The 23,613-nt window shown below is 31.9% G+C and overlaps 1 protein-coding gene across 2 annotated transcripts; it reads left to right on the top strand.

Moving 5' to 3' along the window:
* Positions 1 to 19,230: 19,230 nt before the first annotated feature.
* LOC107943580 (serine/threonine-protein kinase PCRK1) lies at positions 19,231 to 23,192 on the top strand. Of its 2 annotated transcripts, XM_016877346.2 has the most exons (6): positions 19,299 to 19,618; positions 20,121 to 20,599; positions 21,222 to 21,482; positions 21,610 to 21,732; positions 22,150 to 22,650; positions 22,845 to 23,192. In XM_016877346.2, the coding sequence occupies exons 2-5, from the start codon at positions 20,219 to 20,221 to the stop codon at positions 22,642 to 22,644; spliced, it is 1,260 nt and encodes a 419-aa protein (XP_016732835.1). In that variant the 5' UTR covers positions 19,299 to 19,618; positions 20,121 to 20,218; the 3' UTR covers positions 22,645 to 22,650; positions 22,845 to 23,192. The 2 variants fall into 2 exon arrangements, with proteins under 2 accessions (XP_016732834.1, XP_016732835.1); XM_016877345.2 differs by having other exon boundaries at positions 19,231 to 19,618; positions 22,150 to 23,192.
* The last annotated feature ends 421 nt before the right edge of the window (positions 23,193 to 23,613 follow it).

The raw sequence follows: 23,613 nt of genomic DNA, 5'->3' as shown, positions 1-23,613 counted from the left end.
TTAAACAACCCTCCCATTAATTTTATAAATATTATAAAAAATAATAATTTTAAAGTTGGTGGTGCTCAAAAGGTTGAAGTTTTACCTATACATAAGTTATTTATTTTGATTTAAATAAACAAAATATACTCCTAGTATTTTTTTTATTTTTTAAAAAATAAATTTTAATTTTTTTAGATTAAGTTGATTTTCAAATTAAATCAATTCAATTAAATTCAATAATTATATAAAATATAGATTTTTCTTTTACATATTGGGTGGGTGATCCTCAATCTATAATATCCAAATTTTCAAAAAGAATTTTGTTAATTTGAGTAGATTAAGTTGTCTAGAATTATTATTTGATAATGATTTTTAATTTAATATGTAAAATGGTAAAAATGAAATGTAGCGAGAAAACTAGTTAAGAGTTATTATAATGTATATTAGAAAAAGCGAATTTTAAATTTATTATTAAATAGATATTTAATAAATTCATGTATTTAAGAAATTATCATGAATGTTATATTTATTAATAGTTTAGTACTTAATTTACATTTTTTTTAAATCCAAATTCTAAAATCTTAATTCCAAAACGCTACCCAAATTATTTAATTTAAATAAAAAATGAAAAAAAAATGACTAAGAACTATACTCCTCAATCCTTGAAGTGAAAAATATTAAATATTTAAGTGCATTCGAACTAATATTCCCTAAATTGCTCCAACAACGATAATACCAATTCAATTAAAATATAACAAATATTTTTTAATTATTTAAATGTATATATATTAGTATTTTCTATATTCAATATATAATTATAAAAATATACTTTAAATATGTATTTATCAAGAAATATATTCACTTTAGATAGGCAGTGCCTTGACCCCTTTGGTTGATAGTTCAATTACAATCTTAGGCACTCTCAAAATATTAATAATTCAATTTAATACCTTTCAACTTCTTTGATAAATGAAAACTTTTCATTTTTGGCCCTTAAAAGTTTTCTAACTTTATTTCGATTTCATTAGAAAATTCCTAGCTTCTCTCCTAATAAGGACCTAATTAATAGTGAATGTACTTGCGAGGTCCCTCTATTATAGGAATCTAATCAAGTTAGTCCATCTATTATTAACTGGATCAATTTAATCCATATATTATTAAAAAGAATCAAATAAGAATAAATTGGAACAAAGCTAAAATTTATTGTTTAACATAGTTAATATTTTTAAAAATTTTATGGTTTTGTAAATAAAATTTATTGTTTGGAATTGAATTGCAGTTGAAAATTATTAATTTTCAAGATAATTTTTATGTAATAAATATTAACTCTATTACAATTTGAATTGTAAAATTCAAGTATTTTTTAAACATTAGGTTTGGATAATTTATAATTCGAATGAGGGTTCAAAACAAAATTATAAAACAAATATATTTAAAAAATAATATAAATATTAAACAAGATTTTGGTTGAATTTTTAATTTTTTTATACCATGTCTAAAACTATCAATAACCTTATCCTAACAAGTGGCGGAACTAAGGGGCTAGTGTGACCCCAGCCCCCCTAAAATGATTTTTTTTTGTTTAGGTCATTTATAATTTATAAAATTTTAAATTAGTAATAGTAAAATTACACTTTGACCCAAAATAATAAAAATTTGATTTAATCTTTTAAAAATTATAAAGATATAAACTATTAAAATGATAAAATTGTATTTTTTACTATAATAAAAATATACAATTTAATTTCATAAAAAATATACAATCTTTGACTCCGCCACTGATCCTAACCCTTAAATAAGATAATCAAGACATTGAAGTATACTTGAACCCACTTCTTCTTATACTAATAAATTTTTTTACGTGAATATATATTTTATATAAATAATAAAAATAATAAAAAAACTCTCAAAATAATGTAAATCTTTTTATTGCTTCTGTATCCTATTAACGAAGTAAATTAACAACTTTATCATGTAGATGAGTTAAAAATCCCTGGGGAAAGGCGTGGGTGCACATGATGGTGGGGCCACTACCCACAAGTCAATCACATTCCAAGTCTTTAAAAAAGGGGGCTCATTGGCACAGTGGCTCCGGTGAGCATAGTATTTGGAAGAGACACCCAAAAAGCAAAAACACAGGGTTGGGTTGGGTTGGGTTGGGTTGGGTTGGTGAATGGTGACACATGAAGCAACGCTCATACTATGCCTCGAGCTGGCTAAGGAGAGACCATGTCTCCCCAATTATTTTGATTGGACTTTCCCTTCCCTCTCACTTTCATTTTACTTCCCCTGCACGTGTATTCTTCTGTTTCTCTTAGCTGTACTGTCTCACGCTTTTGCCTTTTTCTTTTCTATTATTATTTATTCCCTAAAGCATTGTTTTAAGCTAAGTTTTCAAAATCCAATCAATAGTTAATTAATTAAGTTATTAGTTTTCTTTATCCATTATATAATTTATTAAAAATAAAAATATTCTTTATCCAGTTCAATTAAAATTTTAATTTAATTCAAACAATTCACACTAATTTAGCTTAAATTTTCTTTTAAATTCAGAGTTAAAATTGAATTTTAAACTAATCCTATTCAATTTCAAAAATAATGATTTGAAGTGATTTAAATACTTTCCCATTGCTTCTCCCATTACCCATTTTACAATTTTTTTTTTATAAGAAAAGAAACATGCAGTGTAGCTACACTATTGCAACTCGTTGCCAAGCTGCTACTTGCTCATCCTGCTCTAACAGATGCAATACCCCGGCAGGTGGCTCATAATACACCTTCCTTCTAAACGGTTGTTCAGTCGACAACGCAGCCATTTCATCGGCAGCACGATTACCTTCACGGTACACATGTACCACTCGTACCTCCCATGACCTGGCCAACAAATTCAGTAGGATGGATATATGGGGTTTGTCTCTATAGCAATTTAACCACTATTTATAACATTCCTTAATCTCATATTTAAAGCCTCATAAATAAGGGTTAGCGTTCAGTCAATTAGATTGAGTGAATTTTTTTTGAATTAGTCGAGCTGAAATGTTTCATTTTATTATCTTAGTTCAATTTTATTTTATTCTTTTTAAATCAAATTCAATGAAATTGAGTGGAATTGTTTAAATTAAATTTTAAAAAATAAAACATGTCAAATTAAAATTTTATTACAGTATAACTAATTACATACTAGAGCACATAAATTTAAAACCATAAATATTTAGTAATTATTTCAAAGCAAAATAAGAGAAAAAAATAAGATACTTTTATATAATAAACTTAAATTGGTAATTTACTTGTTTAGGTTCTCAAAACAATTAATTTGAAAATTTTACACTCTTTTACATACCCTTTATAATTTTTTATTTTTTTATAATTTTTTAAATATGAAAATTTGGGATTTTTTATAAATATTTTAATTTTTAAAAATTATTTTGATTTTATTTTTTTGTTAGAGAGACTAATTTATTCATTTTTGAAATTTACAAAATAAAAAAATATTTACACTAATTTATTATGAAAGGTATTCAAATTGTAAAATTTAACTTATTCCGAATTTGAAAAAAAAAATTACTTATTCAAATTAATTAAAAAAATTAAATAACTTAATTTGAAATTAAAAAAGTAATTTTTTACGAGTCGACAAATCCATCATAAACCCTTCATAAGACAGCTTCGATGACTGAGCACCGTCCAAACCGTTTGGAAAATCCCACCACCCATTTGCCACGACCATCTCTTTGACGCCCCGGGAAGAGGCCATTCCCTCCTCTTTGCCTCTTAAACTCCCTATTTAAATATTAATTCCTTGATTTACTCCCCATAAAGATTAAGTTAAGAGGTAGTTTGTATATAAATATTTTCTCTTCGAGGGATATTATTACGTTTGATTTAAAGAAATTACGTTGAGTCTATAATATTAATCATATCAAAATTTATTAATATAAGAGATAATTTCAATACATTTATAACTTTGCATTATCTTGATTGGGATTTGTGACAATTTTATTCTATTTTTTAAAAATCATAATGAAAGAAGAATAGAGACTAATGAAACACTCAAGTATTTTACTCGGTTGGCATAAAAAATTATTTCAAATTATTAAAGTTTAAAACTCCTCACGTGAGTATAATAGCCAGGGTTTTGAGTAGACTATGAAATGTATATTAGAGTTACATCCACTTAAAATTATATATTTTCATATCGTATTATTAACAACAAAGTTAAATACAGAAGCACATTTAAATTTATTGTTGGAATTTGTTTAAAATATTTTGATCTTTCAAGAAAATAGTTTTACTCTTTGTATGACTCTTTAACGTGGATAGAAAGAAATACGGGATAATCTTATTTCTTAGGGACAACTACCTCTTTAAATAATTGATTATTAAATAAGTTTTGAGTATTTATAATTTGACCTCTCATCAAATTATAAATACAACTTGTGATATTTACATATTATTTTCATGACACTTTAATACCTATGTCACTTACAATATAATTGGTCATTTAATTTTGTATCATACTTTATAATAATATTATACATTATACATATATATCCAAAATTGAAGATTTCAATCCAATAATGCATGCATATGAATTATTTTTTTGGTTTTTTATATATTCTTATTTTATTTATTATTATAATTGGGTTTTGTTTATTATTATTAAAGTTTAAGAAACTTAACATGCTATTGTTTTGCTTTAATATTTTACTTTATTTTTAGGGATAAATCTTAAAATTACACATAAATTTTTGTTCAGTATGTAATATTATATATGAACTTTGGTTTTTTTTTATAATTTCATACATGATAGTTTGATTTGATTTGGTTCGATTTTCATAAACAGCTAATATCATTATTGATATAACATCATTTTATGTTTATATATTATATATGTAAATTATTATACTTATCCAATATAAAAGTAATTTGATGTATTCATTTCTTTAAAGTCTACATTTGAACCAAACTTAAAGTTTAATGTGTATAATTGCACAAAATCAAATCTCATGAATCAAATTGTACATCGGGTCAAAGTTTATGTATAGATTTGATATTTATCCATTATTTTTATAATGACTGTATAATGCCAAATTTAGCATTCGATGTTTACATCTTTTATCAAATTGGCCTTTATTCTTCTTCTTTTTCGAGTTAAAATTATTTCTCAACCTTTTTGAAAAGAGTCAAATTTGACCATCAATCTTTCAAAATAGACGAATTGTTGTTTTTTTAATGAAAATACTAACTAAACGTTAAATTTTTAAACATGACAGCCTGCATGCTAATCCATGTGTACTTCATGTTATTTTTGTATGATTTTTTTATAATTTTTTGGATTTTAGGTTTTGAGTATTTTCATAATTTTTAAATTACTTGTTGATGTAACATATAAGACAAATAGTATAATGTTAGCATGAAGTATTCACGAACTACAACAAGAATTGTCAGGCCAACATCGTTTAAAAGTTGATGTTTTATTTAGGATTTTCATTAAAAAATGATTTAACTATTTTTGAAAAATTAATAATCAATTTTAGCTCATTAAAAAACTAAGGGGGAAATTGAAAAAGAAGTAAATATTTGATATTATGCCATATATAATACATTATCACAAGTCATAAAAAAATTGTGTTCACATTGTATTTGTATGGCATTAGACATTTTAATATTCTTACACGTGTAACACAATAAATAATATTTAAATTATTATTTTTTTTAAAAATCTGTATACATTTATTCCATAAATTTTGAATATTAATTGTAAATTTTATCTTATCTTAATAGTAAAATTTTAAGAATTAACTTTCGTATTTTACTATTATATTATATTTTATGTTTAAAAGCCCTATTTAATGTACGGGAAAGATATGAAACATTTTAAAATTGAAATTTGTATGTATATTTAGTAAAATAATTTTTTATTCACTAATCTAAACATTAAAATTCATGAATAACCATTTTTAACTCATGTTTTCAAACATTCATATTTATTAAGAATATTTTTAAACTATATAAAGTTTAATATATAATGATATTTACAGATGGTTGAGATTTAGATTATACCCAACGTATTGTTTGAAAATCCTGCAAGGAAATAATAAAATTTATTTGAATAATTTAAATCAAATATTAATTAATTTGGATGTTTTATTACTCTTCTTAATACGCTGCATGCAACAGATTTGCAATGAAATGTTCTACAATAATAAAATTATACATTTTAAATTTTATTTTTTTGGTTAAATATTTTTTTAAAATTTAGGTTTAAATTCATTTTTTATTTTGTAACTATTTATGTATTAAAATATGATTAAATAATGTTTTAATTTTGTTATAATAAAGGAATACAATTCAATAAATATTTACAATAGATGCACAGGATAAAACTAGTATGGACTGCAAAAATGCAGCCCAAGCCTTCACTTCTTAAGCTCAAGCCTCAAAGATAAGATGGGCTTTCTTAGGCTCAACTACAAGCTTGTAGTAACCTTCAACTTCTTCAATAATTACTGCATGATTTTGATATTCAAAGGCCATAATTTTAGGAACTCAAAAAAAATGCTCACCATTTTCTCCCATTTTGATTGTGTGTTTGTAGGGAATTTAATGCATGGACTGTACAGATATGTATGCATGTGCACCAAGAAAAATATCTCACCCAAAACAATAAAGAATACAACTTGGCTCGACCTAACTATAAATGTTTTCCATCATTAAATTATTACAAAATAATTATTTATGTTTCATTTTTCTTTGCTTTATTTTTTTATAATAAATGACTAATATGACCGTCAATTTATATACAGATTTCTTTTCCACATCAAAATAATGAGATTTATTTTGATCCCTTATATACTATTTTTTTTATTTAAATGTTCTGTTAATATTAATATTAATTAATTAATTAAAATTGAATTAAATGGTTTTAATTTACACGAAGCTTTAAGTGATTGGGTTCATTTCTGTCTGATCCATTTGATTTCCAAAGAACAGTTGCGAGAAATTTCTAAGTTTGGGTTGAGTGAATTTTCTAACTATTGTCACAAAATTTAACAATGGTGGATTCATTTATTTGTTACTATGGTAAACTTATTTGTTTGTTTGTTTTTCAAGAAAAAAAATTGAAGGTTTTTGAAGATAATGATTTTGCTAAAATTTTTGCAATAGTGGGCTCATTAAAATTTGTTTCATTGTGATAGAAATTGTTAAGTGTGCACTTCATTGGAGGTTTAATATGAGGCTTCTATTTAAAGGACAGTCAAGCATTTGCTATGTTTACTTTTGTTTGTTTGATTGATTTTCGTTTGATATTGGATTCACTAAAATTTTAGCAATAATGGTTTACTGAAATTTGTTTCATTGCGGTAGAATTTATCAAGTGTGCACTTCGTTGATGGGGATTACTATATGAAATATATAAAGCCTAGTAGAGGTGGCAAGTGAAGTGGAGATACATGATCTCACATAAACAGATAAACATAGGAATAATGAAGGAACAAAATAGAGGTAGTTTGTTAACAAGCTCAAACTTAACATGCGTTTGCGAGTTTTGCCTAGAGATATTTCACTACTAAATCTTAAGATATAAGTAATAATTTAACCTTAATCTCTCTTAACCCCTAAATAATTGTAATCTCATCCAGGTCTTAAGTACATATAGTATTAACTCTCTCTAATAAAAACAACCCTTTATATTGAAGGTAAAAATTAAATCACTCAAACCACTCCTAAATGGACAAAAATTATACTATCACAATCTTTCTTAATCTTGTGAAATAAACTTCCATGTATAGGCTTTGAACATTAGCTTCTCTTACTCAGTTTAATCTCCTTTTACCATGGGATAAGTTGATTAAATAAGATGTTAACGTCATATATCAAAACTCTATCACCAAGATAGCTTAAAGCCAATCTTCAAGACTCCTTCTTGGACCAAAACTTTTCTAAGCCTGTCAAATTGCTTCTTTTAAGATAGTGAAGAATGATTTTTGATCTTTAACTCTTCAAAAACATGCAACATCCTTAGTTGATATACAAAAGCAACTTCATGTTTAACTCAAACATTAATCTCTTATTGATCTTCATAACTAACTTAAGGTTGAATTTTCCTCAACCATACTTTATTATAAGATCTAGTTGTTGCTTGTCATGTGGGAACTTTGCATGCAACAACTGTATTTTGTTGCAACTGTATTTTGTTGCCATCTTAAATGATTAAGGAGCTTGAAACTTTGAGGTACGATGTGACCAAATTTACCATAAAATAATTGTAACACCCTTTAACTGGATCAAGGACCTATTCCCAATAAGTGATGTTACATCTGATACATGAAGGCATCAATAGTCAGTCAAAGTACAAAGTTAACCGTAATATTTTTTTTTTGCCAAATAATTGTAGTAAGTTTGGAGCCACTAAAAACCACTTCAAACATTTATTCACATCATGAAAACCTAAATTACGCTAGACTATACATCGTTACAGGAACTAGGAGTAGGTATTGATACCGCCAGAGGGGTACTGATACTTGAGACTTGAAATATCGATGCCTCACAAGTATCGATGTTGAACTATTCTAAAAAATTAATTAACTGCTAATTTAGAGGGTATCGACTCCTTCCAATTAGGTACCGATACCAAGGATTTAGATATTGATTCCATATTTCTCTCAAACATTCACTTAGATACTAACTTCAATTGTATTGGTACCCTTACCTTGGGTACCAGTATCTTGCTATAAGGCAACCTAAAATTTGACTCCTAAGTTACTTTTTACACAAGTAAAGTCTATATTTAACTTCCATACACCTTAAATCATTTGATTATGACTCACAACTATATAATCAACCATGCTCATTTCACAACATAGATCACAACTTAAAGCATAACCAACAGTTAAACTTAACCACATCAACTAACATTATAGACTCTTCTAAACCAAAAACCATAATGAGCATAAGGCCTTTAATTATAAGGCTAATATACACATAAAAAGTTACAAGAATTAAGATATAATAGCTTTCTCTCAAACATTCACTTAGATACTAACTTCAATTGTATTGGTACCAATATCTTGCTATAAGGCAACCCAAATCTTGACTCCTAAGTTACTTTTTACACAAGCAAAGCCTATATTTAACCTCCATACACCCTAAATCATTTGATTATGACTCACAACTATATAAACAATTTTACTCATTTCTCAACATAGATCACAACTTAAACCATAACCAACAGTTAAACTTAACCACATCAACTAATATTATAGGCTCTTCTAAGCCAAAGCACACTAAAAACTATAATGAGCATAAGGCCAAACTGGGGACACTTAATACATGCCATTTCAACAATCCAAAGTAAAGTACTAAAAGTAATAATTACAACAGGCTAAGGAGTGACTTGATGAATGAGAGATCTAATACCGCATTTACGATCATTTTATGAACCGCGTTAGGGAAAATAAAGTACCACATGCTAAGCAATTGAAATGCTAAGTAGTGCTCTAAACTAAATAAAATTAAATTTCTTCCTTTACCATTTGATAGTTTTTAAAAGTTAAGCATCATAGATGTGTCGTTTAACCATCCTATACCAAATTACTCACTGTTAAGTATAACTCCTATTTCAGTCAAATTTGAGAAATAATCTTCTAGTTAAACTCTATTTATTTGTTTCAATCAAACACGGATTAGTTTAGATTATTTTATTATTATTTGACCTATGAATTTAGCCTATAAATAGGCTCTTTTACAATCTTAGAAATAACACCTATTAGATATTAGAACTCATAACACATTTAGAGAATTTTGTGTTTATGTTTTGAGAGTTCTTTGTTTTCGAGTTTTCGGGGTTTAGTTTTTTATCTCCATCTTTTGTACTCTTCGTTCTTTTTCCATTATAGTAAAATTATCTTTGCCTATAGTTTTTTATCCTCTTTGGAAGAGTTTTTTCACGTTAAATTTGTGTGTTCAATTTCTCAATTTATTCTACTATTTTTTTAATTGTTGCTTAATCGGGTCGATCCTAACAAGTGGTGTAACACCCCCACTCCCGAAACCGTCACCGGAGTCAAGCTTGAGGTGTTACTAACCTCAACTTAAGCACTTTATGCATAGAATTTCATCACGAAAATTTCACACAATCATGCAATCATACCATGAACCTCAAAATAATAATAAAATAAATTTTTCTACCTCAGATTTGTGGTTTCACAACCACTGTTCCGTTTAGGCCTTATTTCGGGATGTTACATTTCTCCCCCCTTTAGGGATTTTCGTCCCGAAAATCTTACCTGTGAAGAGATTTGGGTACTATTTTCTCATAGCCTCTTCGGGTTCCCATGTAGCCTCATCTACCCCGTGTCTATTCCATAGTACTTTCACAAGTGCAATACTTTTATTCCTTAATTGCTTTACCTCTCGAGCTAGAATCTTTACCGGTTCTTCATCGTAAGTCATGTCTGGCTGAATCTCAACCTCTGTCTGAGAAATCACATGTGATGGATTTGAACGATAACGACGTAGCATAGACACATGAAATACATTATGAATCTTCTCTAACTCAATCGGCAAAGCTAACCGATATGCTAATGGTCCGACTCTCTCAATTACTTCAAACGGTCCAATAAAACGTGGACTTAGTTTGCCTTTCTTACCAAATCTGAGAACTTTCTTCCACGGGGATACTTTCAAAAAACTTTGTCACCAACTTGATACTCAATCTCTTTTCTCTTCAAATCTGCATACGACTTTTGTCTGTCTGAAGCTGCTTTCAAGCAATCTTTGATGATTTTTACTTTCTCTTCTATTTCCTTAACTAGATCAATCCTGTAAATCTGATTTTCTTTAAGCTCTATCCAATACAAAGGTGTGCGATATTTACGTCAATACAAAGCTTCATAAGGTGCCATCTTTAAACTTGACTGATAACTATTATTGTAAGCAAACTCTACTAATGGTAAATATTTTTCCCAACTGCCTTGAAATTCCAATACACAGCATCTAAGCATATCTTCAAGTACTTGAATAACTCTCTCTGACTAACCGTCGGTTTGAGGATGAAAAGCCGTACTAAAACTCAACTTTGTACCTAAAGCCTCTTGTAACTTCTTCCAGAACCGTGAAGTAAATCTTGGATCTCTGTCTGAAATGATCGATAATGGTACCCCGTGTAGTCTGACTATCTCTGAAATATATAACTCGGCCAACTTGTCAAGTGAATAATCCATACGAACTGGGATAAAATGAGCCGACTTCGTTAACTTATCAATCACAACCCATACTGCATCTTTCTTTTTCGGTGTAAACGGAAATCCTGTTACAAAATCCATAGTAACTCGATCCCATTTCCATTCTGGAACTAGCACAGGCTGCAATAATCTTGAGGGTACCTGATGTTCGGCCTTTACCTGTTAACAAATCAAGCATCTAGAAACAAACTCTGAAATATCTCTTTTCATTCCTACCTACCAATACAATTTCTTCAAATCATTATACATTTTTGTACTGCCTGGATGAATAGATAAAGGACTGCTATGTGCTTCCTGTAAAATCTTCCGAATAAGCTCATCATTCTTTGGTACACATATTCTGTCTCTAAACATCAAACAACCATCAGAACCAATCCAGAAATCTGATTCTATGCCTGACTCACATTGAACTCTTTTAGCTTGTAACTCATTATCATCTTTCTGAGCTTCACAAATCTCTTCAAGAAATATCGGTTTAGCTCTCAATTCAGCTAAAATAGAACCATCATCTGACATGGCTAAATTGGTATTCAAAGCTCGCAATGTAAATAAAAGTTTCCTACTTAAAGCGTCAGCAACTACATTTGCCTTACCTGGGTGATAATCAATCACTAACTCATAATCTTTAAGCAATTCCAACCATCTTCTTTGCCTCAAATTCAAATATTTTTGAGTCATCAAGTATTTCAAGCTTTTATGATCGGTAAATATCCGGCACCTTTCACCATACAAATAATGTCTCCAAATCTTCAATGCAAATACAATAGCAGCTAGCTCTAAATCATGTGTCGGATAATTTTTCTCATGTGGCTTCAATTGTCTAGAGGCATAAGCAATTACCTTTCCTTCCTGCATGAGTACACAACCGAGCCCATTCAAGGATGCATCACTGTAAATCACAAATTCTTTACCCGGTTCCGGCTGTACTAAGATAGGAGCTTCCATCAACAATACCTTTAACTTGTCAAAACTTTGTTGGCACTTCTCAGTCCATTCAAACTTAACATCTTTCCGTAGTAGTCTCGTCAACGGGGTAGCTATCATGAAAAATCCCTTCACAAATCGTCTATAATATCCGGCAAGACCAAGAAAACTTCTAACTTCGGATACATTTCCAGGAGGCTTCCAATCAACAATGGCTGAAATCTTGCTCGTATCAACCTTAATACCTGAGACAATATGTCCAAGAAAACCAACTTCTCGTAACCAGAACTCACTTCTGCTGAACTTGGCATACAACTGATTATCTCTCAGAATTTGTAAAACTGTTCTCAAATGCTCTGCATGCTCAGTCTCATCATGAGAATAAATCAAAATATCATCAATGAACACAACTACAAACTTATCTAAGTACGGTCTGAAAATTCGGTTCATTAAGTCCATGAAAATGGCAGGAGCATTAGTCAAGCCAAATGGCATCACAAGGAACTCATAATGACCATACCTAGTCCGGAAAGCAGTCTTCAAGACATCTAACTCTTTAACTCGCAACTGATAGTATCCGGATCTCAAATCTATCTTGGAAAACATAGTAGCTCCCTTCAATTGATCAAACAGATCATCAATTCTAGGCAATGGATACTTGTTCTTTACTGTTACCTTGTTAAGTTACCGATAATCTATGCACAATCTCATCGATCCATCTTTCTTTTTCAAAAATAGCACTGGTGCACCCCATGGTGAACTACTGGGTCTTACCAAGCCTTTATCTGTTAATTCCTGCAACTGAGCTTTCAATTTTTTTCAATTCCAACGGAGCCATTCTATAAGGAGCAATAGAAATGAGCGTGGTACCTGGAATCAACTCAATACCAAACTCAACTTCTCTAACAGGAGGCAAACGTGGTAGTTCTTCCGGAAACATATCGGGAAACTCACATACCACAGGTACTGATTCAATTTTCAATTCTGGATCTTTAGTGTTCAACACAAAAGCAAGATAAGCTTCATACCCTTTTCTCAAACATTTCTGAGCAGACATAACAGAAATTATGGGAAATAAACTATCTGACTCTTCTGAATTAACCCGAAGAATTTCACCATTTTCACACTTCAACTCAATTAATTTCTTTCCACAATTCACTATCACATCATGTGTAGTCAACCAATCCATACCAAGAATCACATCAAACTCATCAAATGGCAATAGCATAAGATCAGCCAGAAAACAGTAGCCTCTAATCATTAAATGATAATTTCTACATACTTTATCTACTAATACATGCTTCCCTAATGGATTCGATACTTTAATCACAAATTCTGTAGATTCTATAGGCATACTTATACTAGGCATCAATTTCATACAAACATAAGAAGGAGTCGAACCCGGATCAATCAGAGCAACGACATTAACATCATGTAGAGAAAATGTACCCGTAATCACATTTTCTGCCTCACAATAGCATACTTCTCTTCGCGTGCACGAATAGCATAAGTCCTTGCAGGGGCTCTAACATCTGGTCTCACAGCCGAATCTCTAGAGGTACCTCTGTTACTTGCTCCTACTCCCGGTTGCCTCAGTGATCTGCCTCTAGTAGGAGCATTTCCGGATCTAGCACTCTGTGTTACCTCTCGGCTAGCCACTTCTGGACATTCTCGTACAAAATGATTTGGAGCACCACATTTATAGCAAACATTTTCGCCGCCCGACAAGGACCATAATGAAGTCTACCACACCGTGGACACCCTGATCTACCCTGTCTGACATTACCTACACTCGTAGTCGAGGTGGTCTGAGCCTTCGGATCCTTAAATCTGCTACCTCTATTCTGACTAGATTGCCCTGCCGAAAAGCTAGATCTGGTAGAAAACTCTTTGGGCCTCTTGAATGTAGCCTGAAATGATCTACTCATCTGTCTTTTATTTGTATCTTGTGTCTCTATCTCAACTTTGCCTTTTCTTTTTAACAGCTCCTCTGCCTTACAGGCTCTCTCAACTAAAATAACGAACTCTTTTATTTCTAGGACACCCACTGACAGTCGGATATCATCTTTTAACTCATCCTCAAACCTTTTACACATGATAGCCTCGGTGGACACACATTCTCGAGCATATTTACTAAGCTTGACAAATTCGCGCTCATAATCGGCTACTGTCATATTGCCTTGTTTCAATTCCAGGAATTCCTTTCTCTTCTGGTCAATAAACCTCTGACTGATGTACTTTTTACGAAATTCCTCCTGAAAGAAATCCCAAGTGACCTTCTCCTTTGGTACAACTGATACAAGTGTCTTACACCAGTAATAGGCTGAGTCTCTAAGAAGTGATACTACACATTTTATACATTCCTCGGGTGTACAAGATAATTCATCAAAGACTCTGATAGTATTTTCTAACCAAAATTCTGCTCTTTCTGCATCATCATCTTTTGTTGCTTGGAACTCTTCTGCCCCTTGTTTTCTGATTCTATCAACTGGTGGCTTTTCTCTTACCACTGTACCTGTGACTGGGGAAGCTTGAGCTACATGGGTAGCCTGAGAGTCATGAGGGGGTGAAAGTCTAACTGCCAGATTCGTACGAACGAACTCGGCAAACAAATCATTCAAAGCTTGGAAAAGAGCTTCTCGAGTCACTCCTCCCTGATCAACTATTACTGGCCTATTCTCAGATGGCGTTGCCCCTTCTGCGGGAGCAGGCACATTACTTTCTACATCATCATCACCAGCTCGCCCGGGATCCATTACTATAAAACAAAATATTTAAAAATCGTCAGGAGTCGTCACACTATCAAAATACAAGTATGGCATGTATAGCTAGACTTTTTCTCACACTAACTGTTCTGAGAACCGACTAAACCTGCTCTGATACCAATAAATGTAACACCCCCACTCCCGAAACCGTCACCGGAGTCAAGCTTGAGGTGTTACTAAACTTATCTTACCTTTTAAACAACTCTAAACTACTTATTTTAATTTTTGGAATAAACTATTTTTCTGCATCATGGTTGCTTAAAAATTCATTTCTCGAGTTTCAAAACTCGAAATTAAGATCCGTAATTTTTTTCCTGAAACTAGACTCATATATCTATCTACTAATTTTTTTCTAGAATTTTTGACTCAGCCAATTAGTACAGTTTATTAGTTAAAGTTACTCCTGTTTCAGAATTCGACTGCACTGGCCTCTACTTACTACGAACCACTTTTATCTCTGTACAAAATTCATATGACTGTACCGCTTGTTTCTATTAAAACTAGATTCAATTAGGATTCTAGAAATATGAATTACATCACCTAATTATTTTTGTAAAATTTATGGTGAATTTCTAAAGTTGGAACAGGGGATCCAGAAATCGCTCTGGCCCTATTTCACTAAAACTCAGATATCTTATAAAATACAAAACCTTTACCTGTTTTGCTTATTCCATAAGAAAATAGACATAATAAGATTTAATTTCATATATTATTCATCTTCAAACTATGTTTCTACAATTTTTAGTGATTTTTTAAAGTTACATCATTTCTGTTACTTGAATCTGTTTTTAGGTTACTTTCACATATTTGCACTTTTGCCCCAAGGCTCGTAAATTAAACTTTATCCTATTTTCTTATGTTTTATGACATGCTGATCATTTTTCCCTTCTATGGAAATATCAAAATCAGACTCTAACATATACTTATGACTATTGGTATTTTTTTTCCGATTTAAGCCCTTTTACTCGTTTTCACTTAAAACCGAGTAGCATAAGTTGTTTAACATAATTTAAAACGTCATATTCTATCATAAAACACCAAAATACATAAATTTCAGCTATGGGTATTTTTCCAAATATGAACCCTAGGTTGAATTATTGCTAGAATAAGCTTAATCAAGTTACCGGGACTCCAAAAACGTAAAGATCATTAAAAACGGGGCTTGGAATCACTTACTATGAAGCTTGAAAGTTGAAGAAACCCCAGCTATGGAGGAGAGCAAAGATCGGCAGAAACTAATTGAGAAGATGACCATTTTTGTGTTATTTTTCCCTTTTTAATTCATTTAATATCTAAATGACCAAATTGCCCCTCCTTACTAAACTTTCAAAAATTCCTTTCATGTCCTAATTTTTTTCCATGAACTTAAATTTGGTCAAATTATTATTTAAACCCTCCTAATTAATATTCCAAAGCAATTTCATACTAAAAACTTCTAGAATGCAAGTTTTGCAAATTATTCAATTTAGTCCCTAACCTCAACTTAAGCACTTTATGCATAGAATTTCATCACGAAATTTTCACACAATCATGCAATCATACCATGAACCTCAAAATAATAATAAAATAAAATTTTCTACCTCAAATTTGTGGTTTCACAACCACTGTTCCGTTTAGGCCTTATTTCGGGATGTTACAAGTGGTATCAGAGCTAGTTCAATTTTCATAGATCAGCCTATTTAGAGAAGGCAGTAACAAGGTTTGAAACTGAGAAGTTCAATGGTAAGACAAATTTCAATCTATGGCAAGTTCGAATGATGGTAATTCTAGTTCAAACTGGCTTGAAAAAGGTTGTTACCGGGAAAAAGCTTGAGAATCTAAATCAAACAGAATGAGAAGAGCTTGATGAAAAGGCTTTGTCTGTAATCCAGTTGTGCCTCGTGGATACGGTATTGCAGGAGGTATTGATGGAGAAAACCTCATCCGCCTTGTGGAAAAGGTTAGAAACTCTTTATGCGACTAAGTCTCTGACTAACCATTTAGTGTTGAAACAACATCTATTTACGTTTCACATGAACGAATGTGAGCTTCTTAGAGATCACATCATCAGTCAATTCATTACTCTTTTAAATGATTTAAAGAATGTTGAGGTTCATATTTACGATGACGATCAGGCTATGCTATTATTGTGCTCTTTACCCCATTCATACAAGTCTTTCAGGGAGACCCTGATTTATGGCAGAGACAAACTCTCGTTCGAAGATGTGAAGGGTCATTTGTTGAGTAGAGACAAACTCGACAATGAGTTTGGTTTGGATAGCAAGGCAGATAAGCAAACTTCCGTTTTGGTAGCATCAAAGAAACGAGACAAAATGAGTCGCTATTGTAAAAAGTTAGGTCATATCAAAGCAGATTGTTATAAATTGCAAAATAAAAGAGCTGTTGAGAGCAACGAGGAAGATGTAGCTGGTGCTAATTTGGTCGATGAAAGCGGTGATGATTTCTTGTTAGTGTCAACGAGCGATAACTCCAAGCTCATGCTCGAATGGATCCTAGATTCAGGATGTTCTTTTCACATGTGTCCCAATAGAGAATGGTTCTCCACATACAGTTCCGTTGAAGGTGGAGTTGTGCGCATGAGAAATGATTCATCTAGTAAGGTAATTGGTATTGGTACTGTTAAAATTAGAATACACGATGAGACGATTAAGACACTCTCAGATGTCAAGTATGTACCTGATTTACGAAAGAATCTCATCTCATTGAGTATTTTGGACTTGAAAGGATGCAGAATCAACACCGAGTCAAGCGACATTAAAATATCTCGTGGAGCTCTCGTTTTGTTAAAAGGTAAAAGAACTGGCAGTCTTTATATTTTGGAAGGTTCTACAGTGACCGGTGAAATCGAACGTCTCTCATCCGTCATAGAGTCGAAGTCAACTCGTTTGGAGCGAAGGCAACTTGATCATAGGAGGGAAAAAGGTATGATCGTTTCGTTGAAGAGAGGTTCTCTTTTGGATGCAGGTTTTGAAAAGTTAGGGCACTGTGTTCATGAAAATCAAACCCGAGTTAGTTTTGATTTGACAGTGTACAAGTCGAAGGCTAGAAGTCTTCCAGTTTCTAAGCACAGATTCGACTCAATTAATTCCCTGCATGGTTCAAGATAGGCTTGTGGAAGGCTTTGACAAAGATAGTGTTGTGGAAATATGAGTCAAGGTGGAGATTTGATAAGTATGGCTCCTATTTCAGTCAAATTTGAGAAATAATCTTTTAGTTAAACTCTGTTTATTTGTTTCAATCAAACACTGATTAGTTTAGATTATTTTATTATTATTTGACCTATGAATTTAGCCTATAAATAGGCTCTTTTACAACATTAGAAATAGCACTCATTAGAGATTAGAACTCATAACACATTTAGGGAATTTTGTGTTTACGTTTTGAGGGTTCTTTGTTTTCAGTGTTTAGTTTTTTATCTCCACCTTTTGTACTCTTTCTTTTTTTGCCATTATAGTAAAATTATCTTTACCCGTGATTTTTTATCCTCTTTGGAGGGAATTTTCCACGTTAAATTTGTTCGTTCAATTTCTCAATTTATTCTGCTATTTTTTTTACTTGTTGCTTAATCGGGTCGATCCTATCACTCACTATTTGAATTCATTGATTAAGCTTACCAAATATTGCAATCAAATTTCATTCATTATCCCAATTTCAACATTATTCATAATCAAATACTTATCAGTTTACTTAACTTCCATATCAAGATATTCTTAATTACTAGCATTAATTAACTTAATCAAGATCTTAGTCGCATAGCCAATCTTATTACCAATTTATTCATTACTAATAAATGCTATTCTAGACCAAAATATTTCACTTGCCCTCTTTCTTATGAATCATATTTAACAAGCTGTAATTACAAAAGTATCTGTTCTTACTTTTCCTTACCAAGTCAACATTTTAGCTATTGAGTTAGATTTTTCATTTTCTTACTTTTAGTTATGTCGGTAGAGAGAGATAATATGCTTTGTACAAGCAAAATGCAGATTGATTAGCATTTTGGTTCGCTTCTTCCCCTACAGTCCAAAGCATCGGTAGTCAATACAAGAGACGACTATTAAAGTATGTTCTTTGAAGAGTTGACGTATAATATAATTGGTTAAAAATAGAAACAAATGATAAAAGAGATGCTGGAAATTTGATTTTAGGATATGTTTTTGAGATTTAAATCAAGGGGGGGAAAGATATTTTAAAGGTTTACCTCACGTCAACGGCAATGGAGTTCGACGGGATATAGGTATGTATGTACGTATTCAATGGAATGATCACAAAAGTTGGTATTTAAAGACCACGTTGACTTGGATGACCATCGTAAGCATCACGGAAGCAAGAATTTTCTTGGCTCCTTCCTTTTTAAACGCTAAAATAAAACCAGCCCTCTTATTTTTAGTCCCCTCATTTTCAAACTACTCGTTCTCACTTTACTGCTTATTTCTCTTCAAATAATTGGGTTATGTTCTCTTTTTTTTCGTGATTTTCTTTTTAATAAATTTTGGTTGGTCATATGACTTGTTGCCTGAGCTGCCGTGTTCGGACTTCTTTTATAGAATCAACACCGTTCTTTCATAAATTTCAAGCATTTTCCAGGTCTTTTTGGGGGCGTTGGAATAAAATAATGGGTTTTTCTTTAAATCCTTAAATTTCGATGCTTGTTCAAGTTCAATAGCGAATTTCCTGTCTTTCCAAACAAGATAATTGAAGGTGAGATTACAGTCTAATTTCATCAATTTTTGTCTTATTAATTATGTAGTCTTAATAATGGTCTGTTCCGAAATTAAGAAGCATCATTTCCGATTTTTTTTCTTTTTTCTTTTATTTTTCTTGACTGTTGATTATGATCCATAGAGGTAGTTTTGTAGCTCATGTGATGATATCTCTAAAGCTTAGGAGGTGGGATTCCTTGGAATCATTAGAATTTATACCTTGTCTTTTCGTTCATAAAATTTAGAAACTTTCTTGCTTTTACTTGCCTTTTCAATATGTATTATGTGAATTTGCTTAATCTAATTAGCTATAAGCTCGTGCCTTTTTTAGCTGTTTGCCATGGATCTTTGACTGAAGATGTGAATTTGAGTTTTCCTTGGAATTTGTTATTCATGGTGTGTTCTTCATTTTATTGGCACGCCAGGCCATTAACTTTGGGTATAGTTTTTCGTCTGTCGACAAAAAACTTTCTTCTTATGATTAGCTCTTGACTTTGCAGGTTGTGTTGGTAATCTTTGATTTGCTTGATCATATCTATCTCTTTCCTGCATCCGGGTTCCCACTGTGGAATTTGTTGTGTTTAATCATTTGAGAGCTATGAAGTGTTTTACATTCCCCAATTGGTATAAAAAAGATGAACCAAAGACCCCCAGATCACTTTCAAATCGGTCTCTGAACTCCATGTGCGCTGATCGCGAAATAGCAAGGTCTGGATCTGAATTGAACTCTCAGAATGTCTCAGGTGTCAGCAGTGAGTCAATGGGGCGGTCCTATTTTCCTAGCATGTCTCAAAGACCTAGCAATCTCAGAGTGTTCACAGTTTCTGAGCTTAAATCTGCAACCAAGAACTTTAGCCGCTCTTTCATGCTCGGAGAGGGTGGATTTGGCTGTGTTTACAAGGGTTCTCTCAAGAGTCCTGAAGATCCGTCTGAAAAGATTGAAGTAGCAGTGAAACAGCTTGGTAAAAGGGGGTTGCAGGCAAGGCTTCTTGACTTACAACATATTGAAAGTTTCTCTTCTGGATTAATTTGCCTTCTAATATTTATCTTTTGAAATTCCATAGGTACAATTGTTGATATTTTGAGTCGTTATAGTGGAGAGTTTGATGTCATATGCGTATTCATGTATCTCAGTTCTCTCGAAAACAGGTTCCATCCTGGTTTTTCTTTGTATTCTTTGTGACCTTCCTTGTTGAAAAGAGTCTGCCTGGTTTGTCTAGACCCCTTTGAACTCAATTTGATGGCCTGGAACATAACTATGTGATCAGTAATAACTTAGCCAAAATAAATTCTATAATAAATAAAAGGTAGAGCTGGATAGCCAAAATAAATTCTATAATAAATAAAAGGTAGAGCTGGATTCTTCAACCACTGAATGAATTTGACTATCTACTAGTCAAAATTGATGCCTTAGTACGGTGCCTCATAAATTGTACTCAGAGATGAGGAAAAGTGTACATTTTTCCAGAAAATATCGATGCATTGGTGCTACTGCATGATGCATGCAAGATACTTACTGTAAAAATAAACTGCCTCTTGTGACTTTGGGCTGAGAGTTAATAACTTTTATAAACTTAACAATCCCACGTATTAATTAGCAGGGCCACAAGGAGTGGGTGACTGAAGTAAATGTCCTTGGTGTGGTTGAGCATCCGAATCTTGTGAAGCTAGTTGGTTACTGTGCTGAAGACGATGAAAGAGGAATCCAACGGCTTTTGATATATGAATATATGCCTAATAGAAGTGTGGAAAACCATTTATCTGTGCGGTCAGAAACAACTCTTTCCTGGGCAATGAGATTGAAAATAGCCCAAGATGCTGCTCGTGGGTTAGCATACCTACATGAAGGAATGGAGTTCCAGGTATAATGTTTTTAAGTTTCCATTATAGATATTACTGGTATTGCGTTGTACCTATTGCATTGAAAATAGTCTCTGGACTATATCATATGATACTAATATAGGTTTTCTGTATCAAATTTCACTACAGATCATCTTCAGGGATTTTAAATCATCAAATATCCTTCTAGATGAGCAATGGAATGCAAAGCTCTCTGACTTTGGATTAGCCAGGTTGGGCCCTTCAGAAGGATTAACTCATATCTCAACAGCGGTATGTTCAAGCAAATTGACCTACTTGAAGTGTATCCCTTTAGTCTCTGTTCATTTTGAGCACTCAAATTTTCTTATCATCTCTACGAGGTGTCTTAATGGTGTAAACCTCCAAAAGTTTCTAATTTTCATGAAGAAAATGTTCTTTAATAAGTTTAGATGATGTTGTATTTGCCTTAAGAGCATATCTGAAACAAATGGATGGTTTCATTCTTTTTAAGATAAAAGAAAGGTGCCCTTCGATAATGAAAACACAACCAGGTTAATTTCTAATTACATGAGGAGAAAATTGGTTTTTGTTTTTGGTTAGGTGTTAAATGTTCAGTTTATGTAGTCAAAATTGCTTGGTAGAATTATGGTAATATTTCAATATCTATTCATTAATCCTTACACGAATCAAACTGATGATCTTTGACAGGTTGTTGGGACAATGGGATATGCGGCTCCTGAATACATCCAGACAGGACGTTTAACATCCAAGATTGATGTGTGGAGCTATGGGGTCTTCCTCTATGAACTCATTACTGGCAGGCGCCCCTTTGACAAAAACCGTCCCAAGAATGAGCAAAGGCTATTGGAATGGGTAAAGCCATACCTATCTGATAGGAAATTCCAGTTGATATTGGACCCTAGACTGAAAGGGAAATACCAACTCAAGTCTGCTCAAAGGCTTGCGGTTGTGGCCAACCGATGCTTAGTCAGAAACCCAAAGTCACGCCCTAAGATGAGTGAGGTTTTAGAAATGGTGAATCGGATTGTGGAAGCATCATCAGCAGGACCCAGAACTCCTGAACCACCATTGAATGATGTCTCTCTGGAAAATGCTAGGGAAAGTAAAAGAAGGATTGTAGATTTAAGAAGTGGCGAAAAGTTTATTTGGTCATGGACTCCAAAGCTCATAAGAACATGCTAACAGCAGGTAATTTCAAGGTTTTAAGCAAACCAGGCCTAGAGCATTTTCAGTTTGTTAGATATAGAACTTTACTGGGCAACGCAATCAAACTTCATGTACAAATATATTTATGCATAAGCAAATATTCTCTTCTTTGTTCATATGTATGCAAGTGCTCTCAGAATATAGATGTAAAAAACCTTCTTTGCAACTTCTTATAGGAACCCATTGAACATTATCGTTTTGGTATAAGTGGCTGGAAATGGTGCTCAAAGAAGTAGAATTTGAACCCAGATTTAGGTTTGTTAGTTCTAATCTCAACATCTGCAATCCATTCTCCGATTCTCGCACTGAGGTCTCTTTTGTACCAAAAAGAAAGATCAGAATTTGGGTGTTGGGTCTGAATTCATATGGGTACTTAAGAGAAAACCCTTTTTTTTTTTTTGCTCGGAAAGCTTAATAGCATGTAACAAGAAGCCTTGTAATTTGTTCACATCACTACCAGCCTTGTATTTGTTAACAACATTGTATCTTTTTCAAGAAAGGGTGTTTCATATTTTATCCTGTAATATGCTCACTTCTTTTATTATTATTTTCAAAAGTTGATCAGCTTACTACAAAATAACATATGCTTCATGGTTTATATATATGATAAAAAAATTTGGATTTTTGGGTTTTTTTTTTTTTTCCTACTTTGTTGACACTGGACAGGATTCAGTTGTGCCCTTTCAGAACATGTTAAAGGCTCTCATATCATCCTTTAAAAAAATAGATTAATCTTTTTGTCCTTAATTCATGTTAAAAATGATAATGGACGGACGACATCATCGTCATCATATAATAATAAAATAATAATAAATTGAGGCTATTTAAACATAATTTGATATTAATTAAAGATTTAAGGCACTTCACCTTAATTAAAATAGTAATATAGAAGTTCTTAAAAATAACATAAATTTGGAGTGTCAATAAATATCTACTGCCACTTGT

Source organism: Gossypium hirsutum, chromosome A09 (genome assembly GCF_007990345.1).
Source record: "Gossypium hirsutum isolate 1008001.06 chromosome A09, Gossypium_hirsutum_v2.1, whole genome shotgun sequence".
Classification (NCBI taxonomy): Eukaryota; Viridiplantae; Streptophyta; class Magnoliopsida; order Malvales; family Malvaceae; genus Gossypium; species Gossypium hirsutum.
The sequence above is the reverse complement of the archived record's forward strand: the minus strand, read 5'-3'. Positions and strand labels throughout refer to the sequence as shown.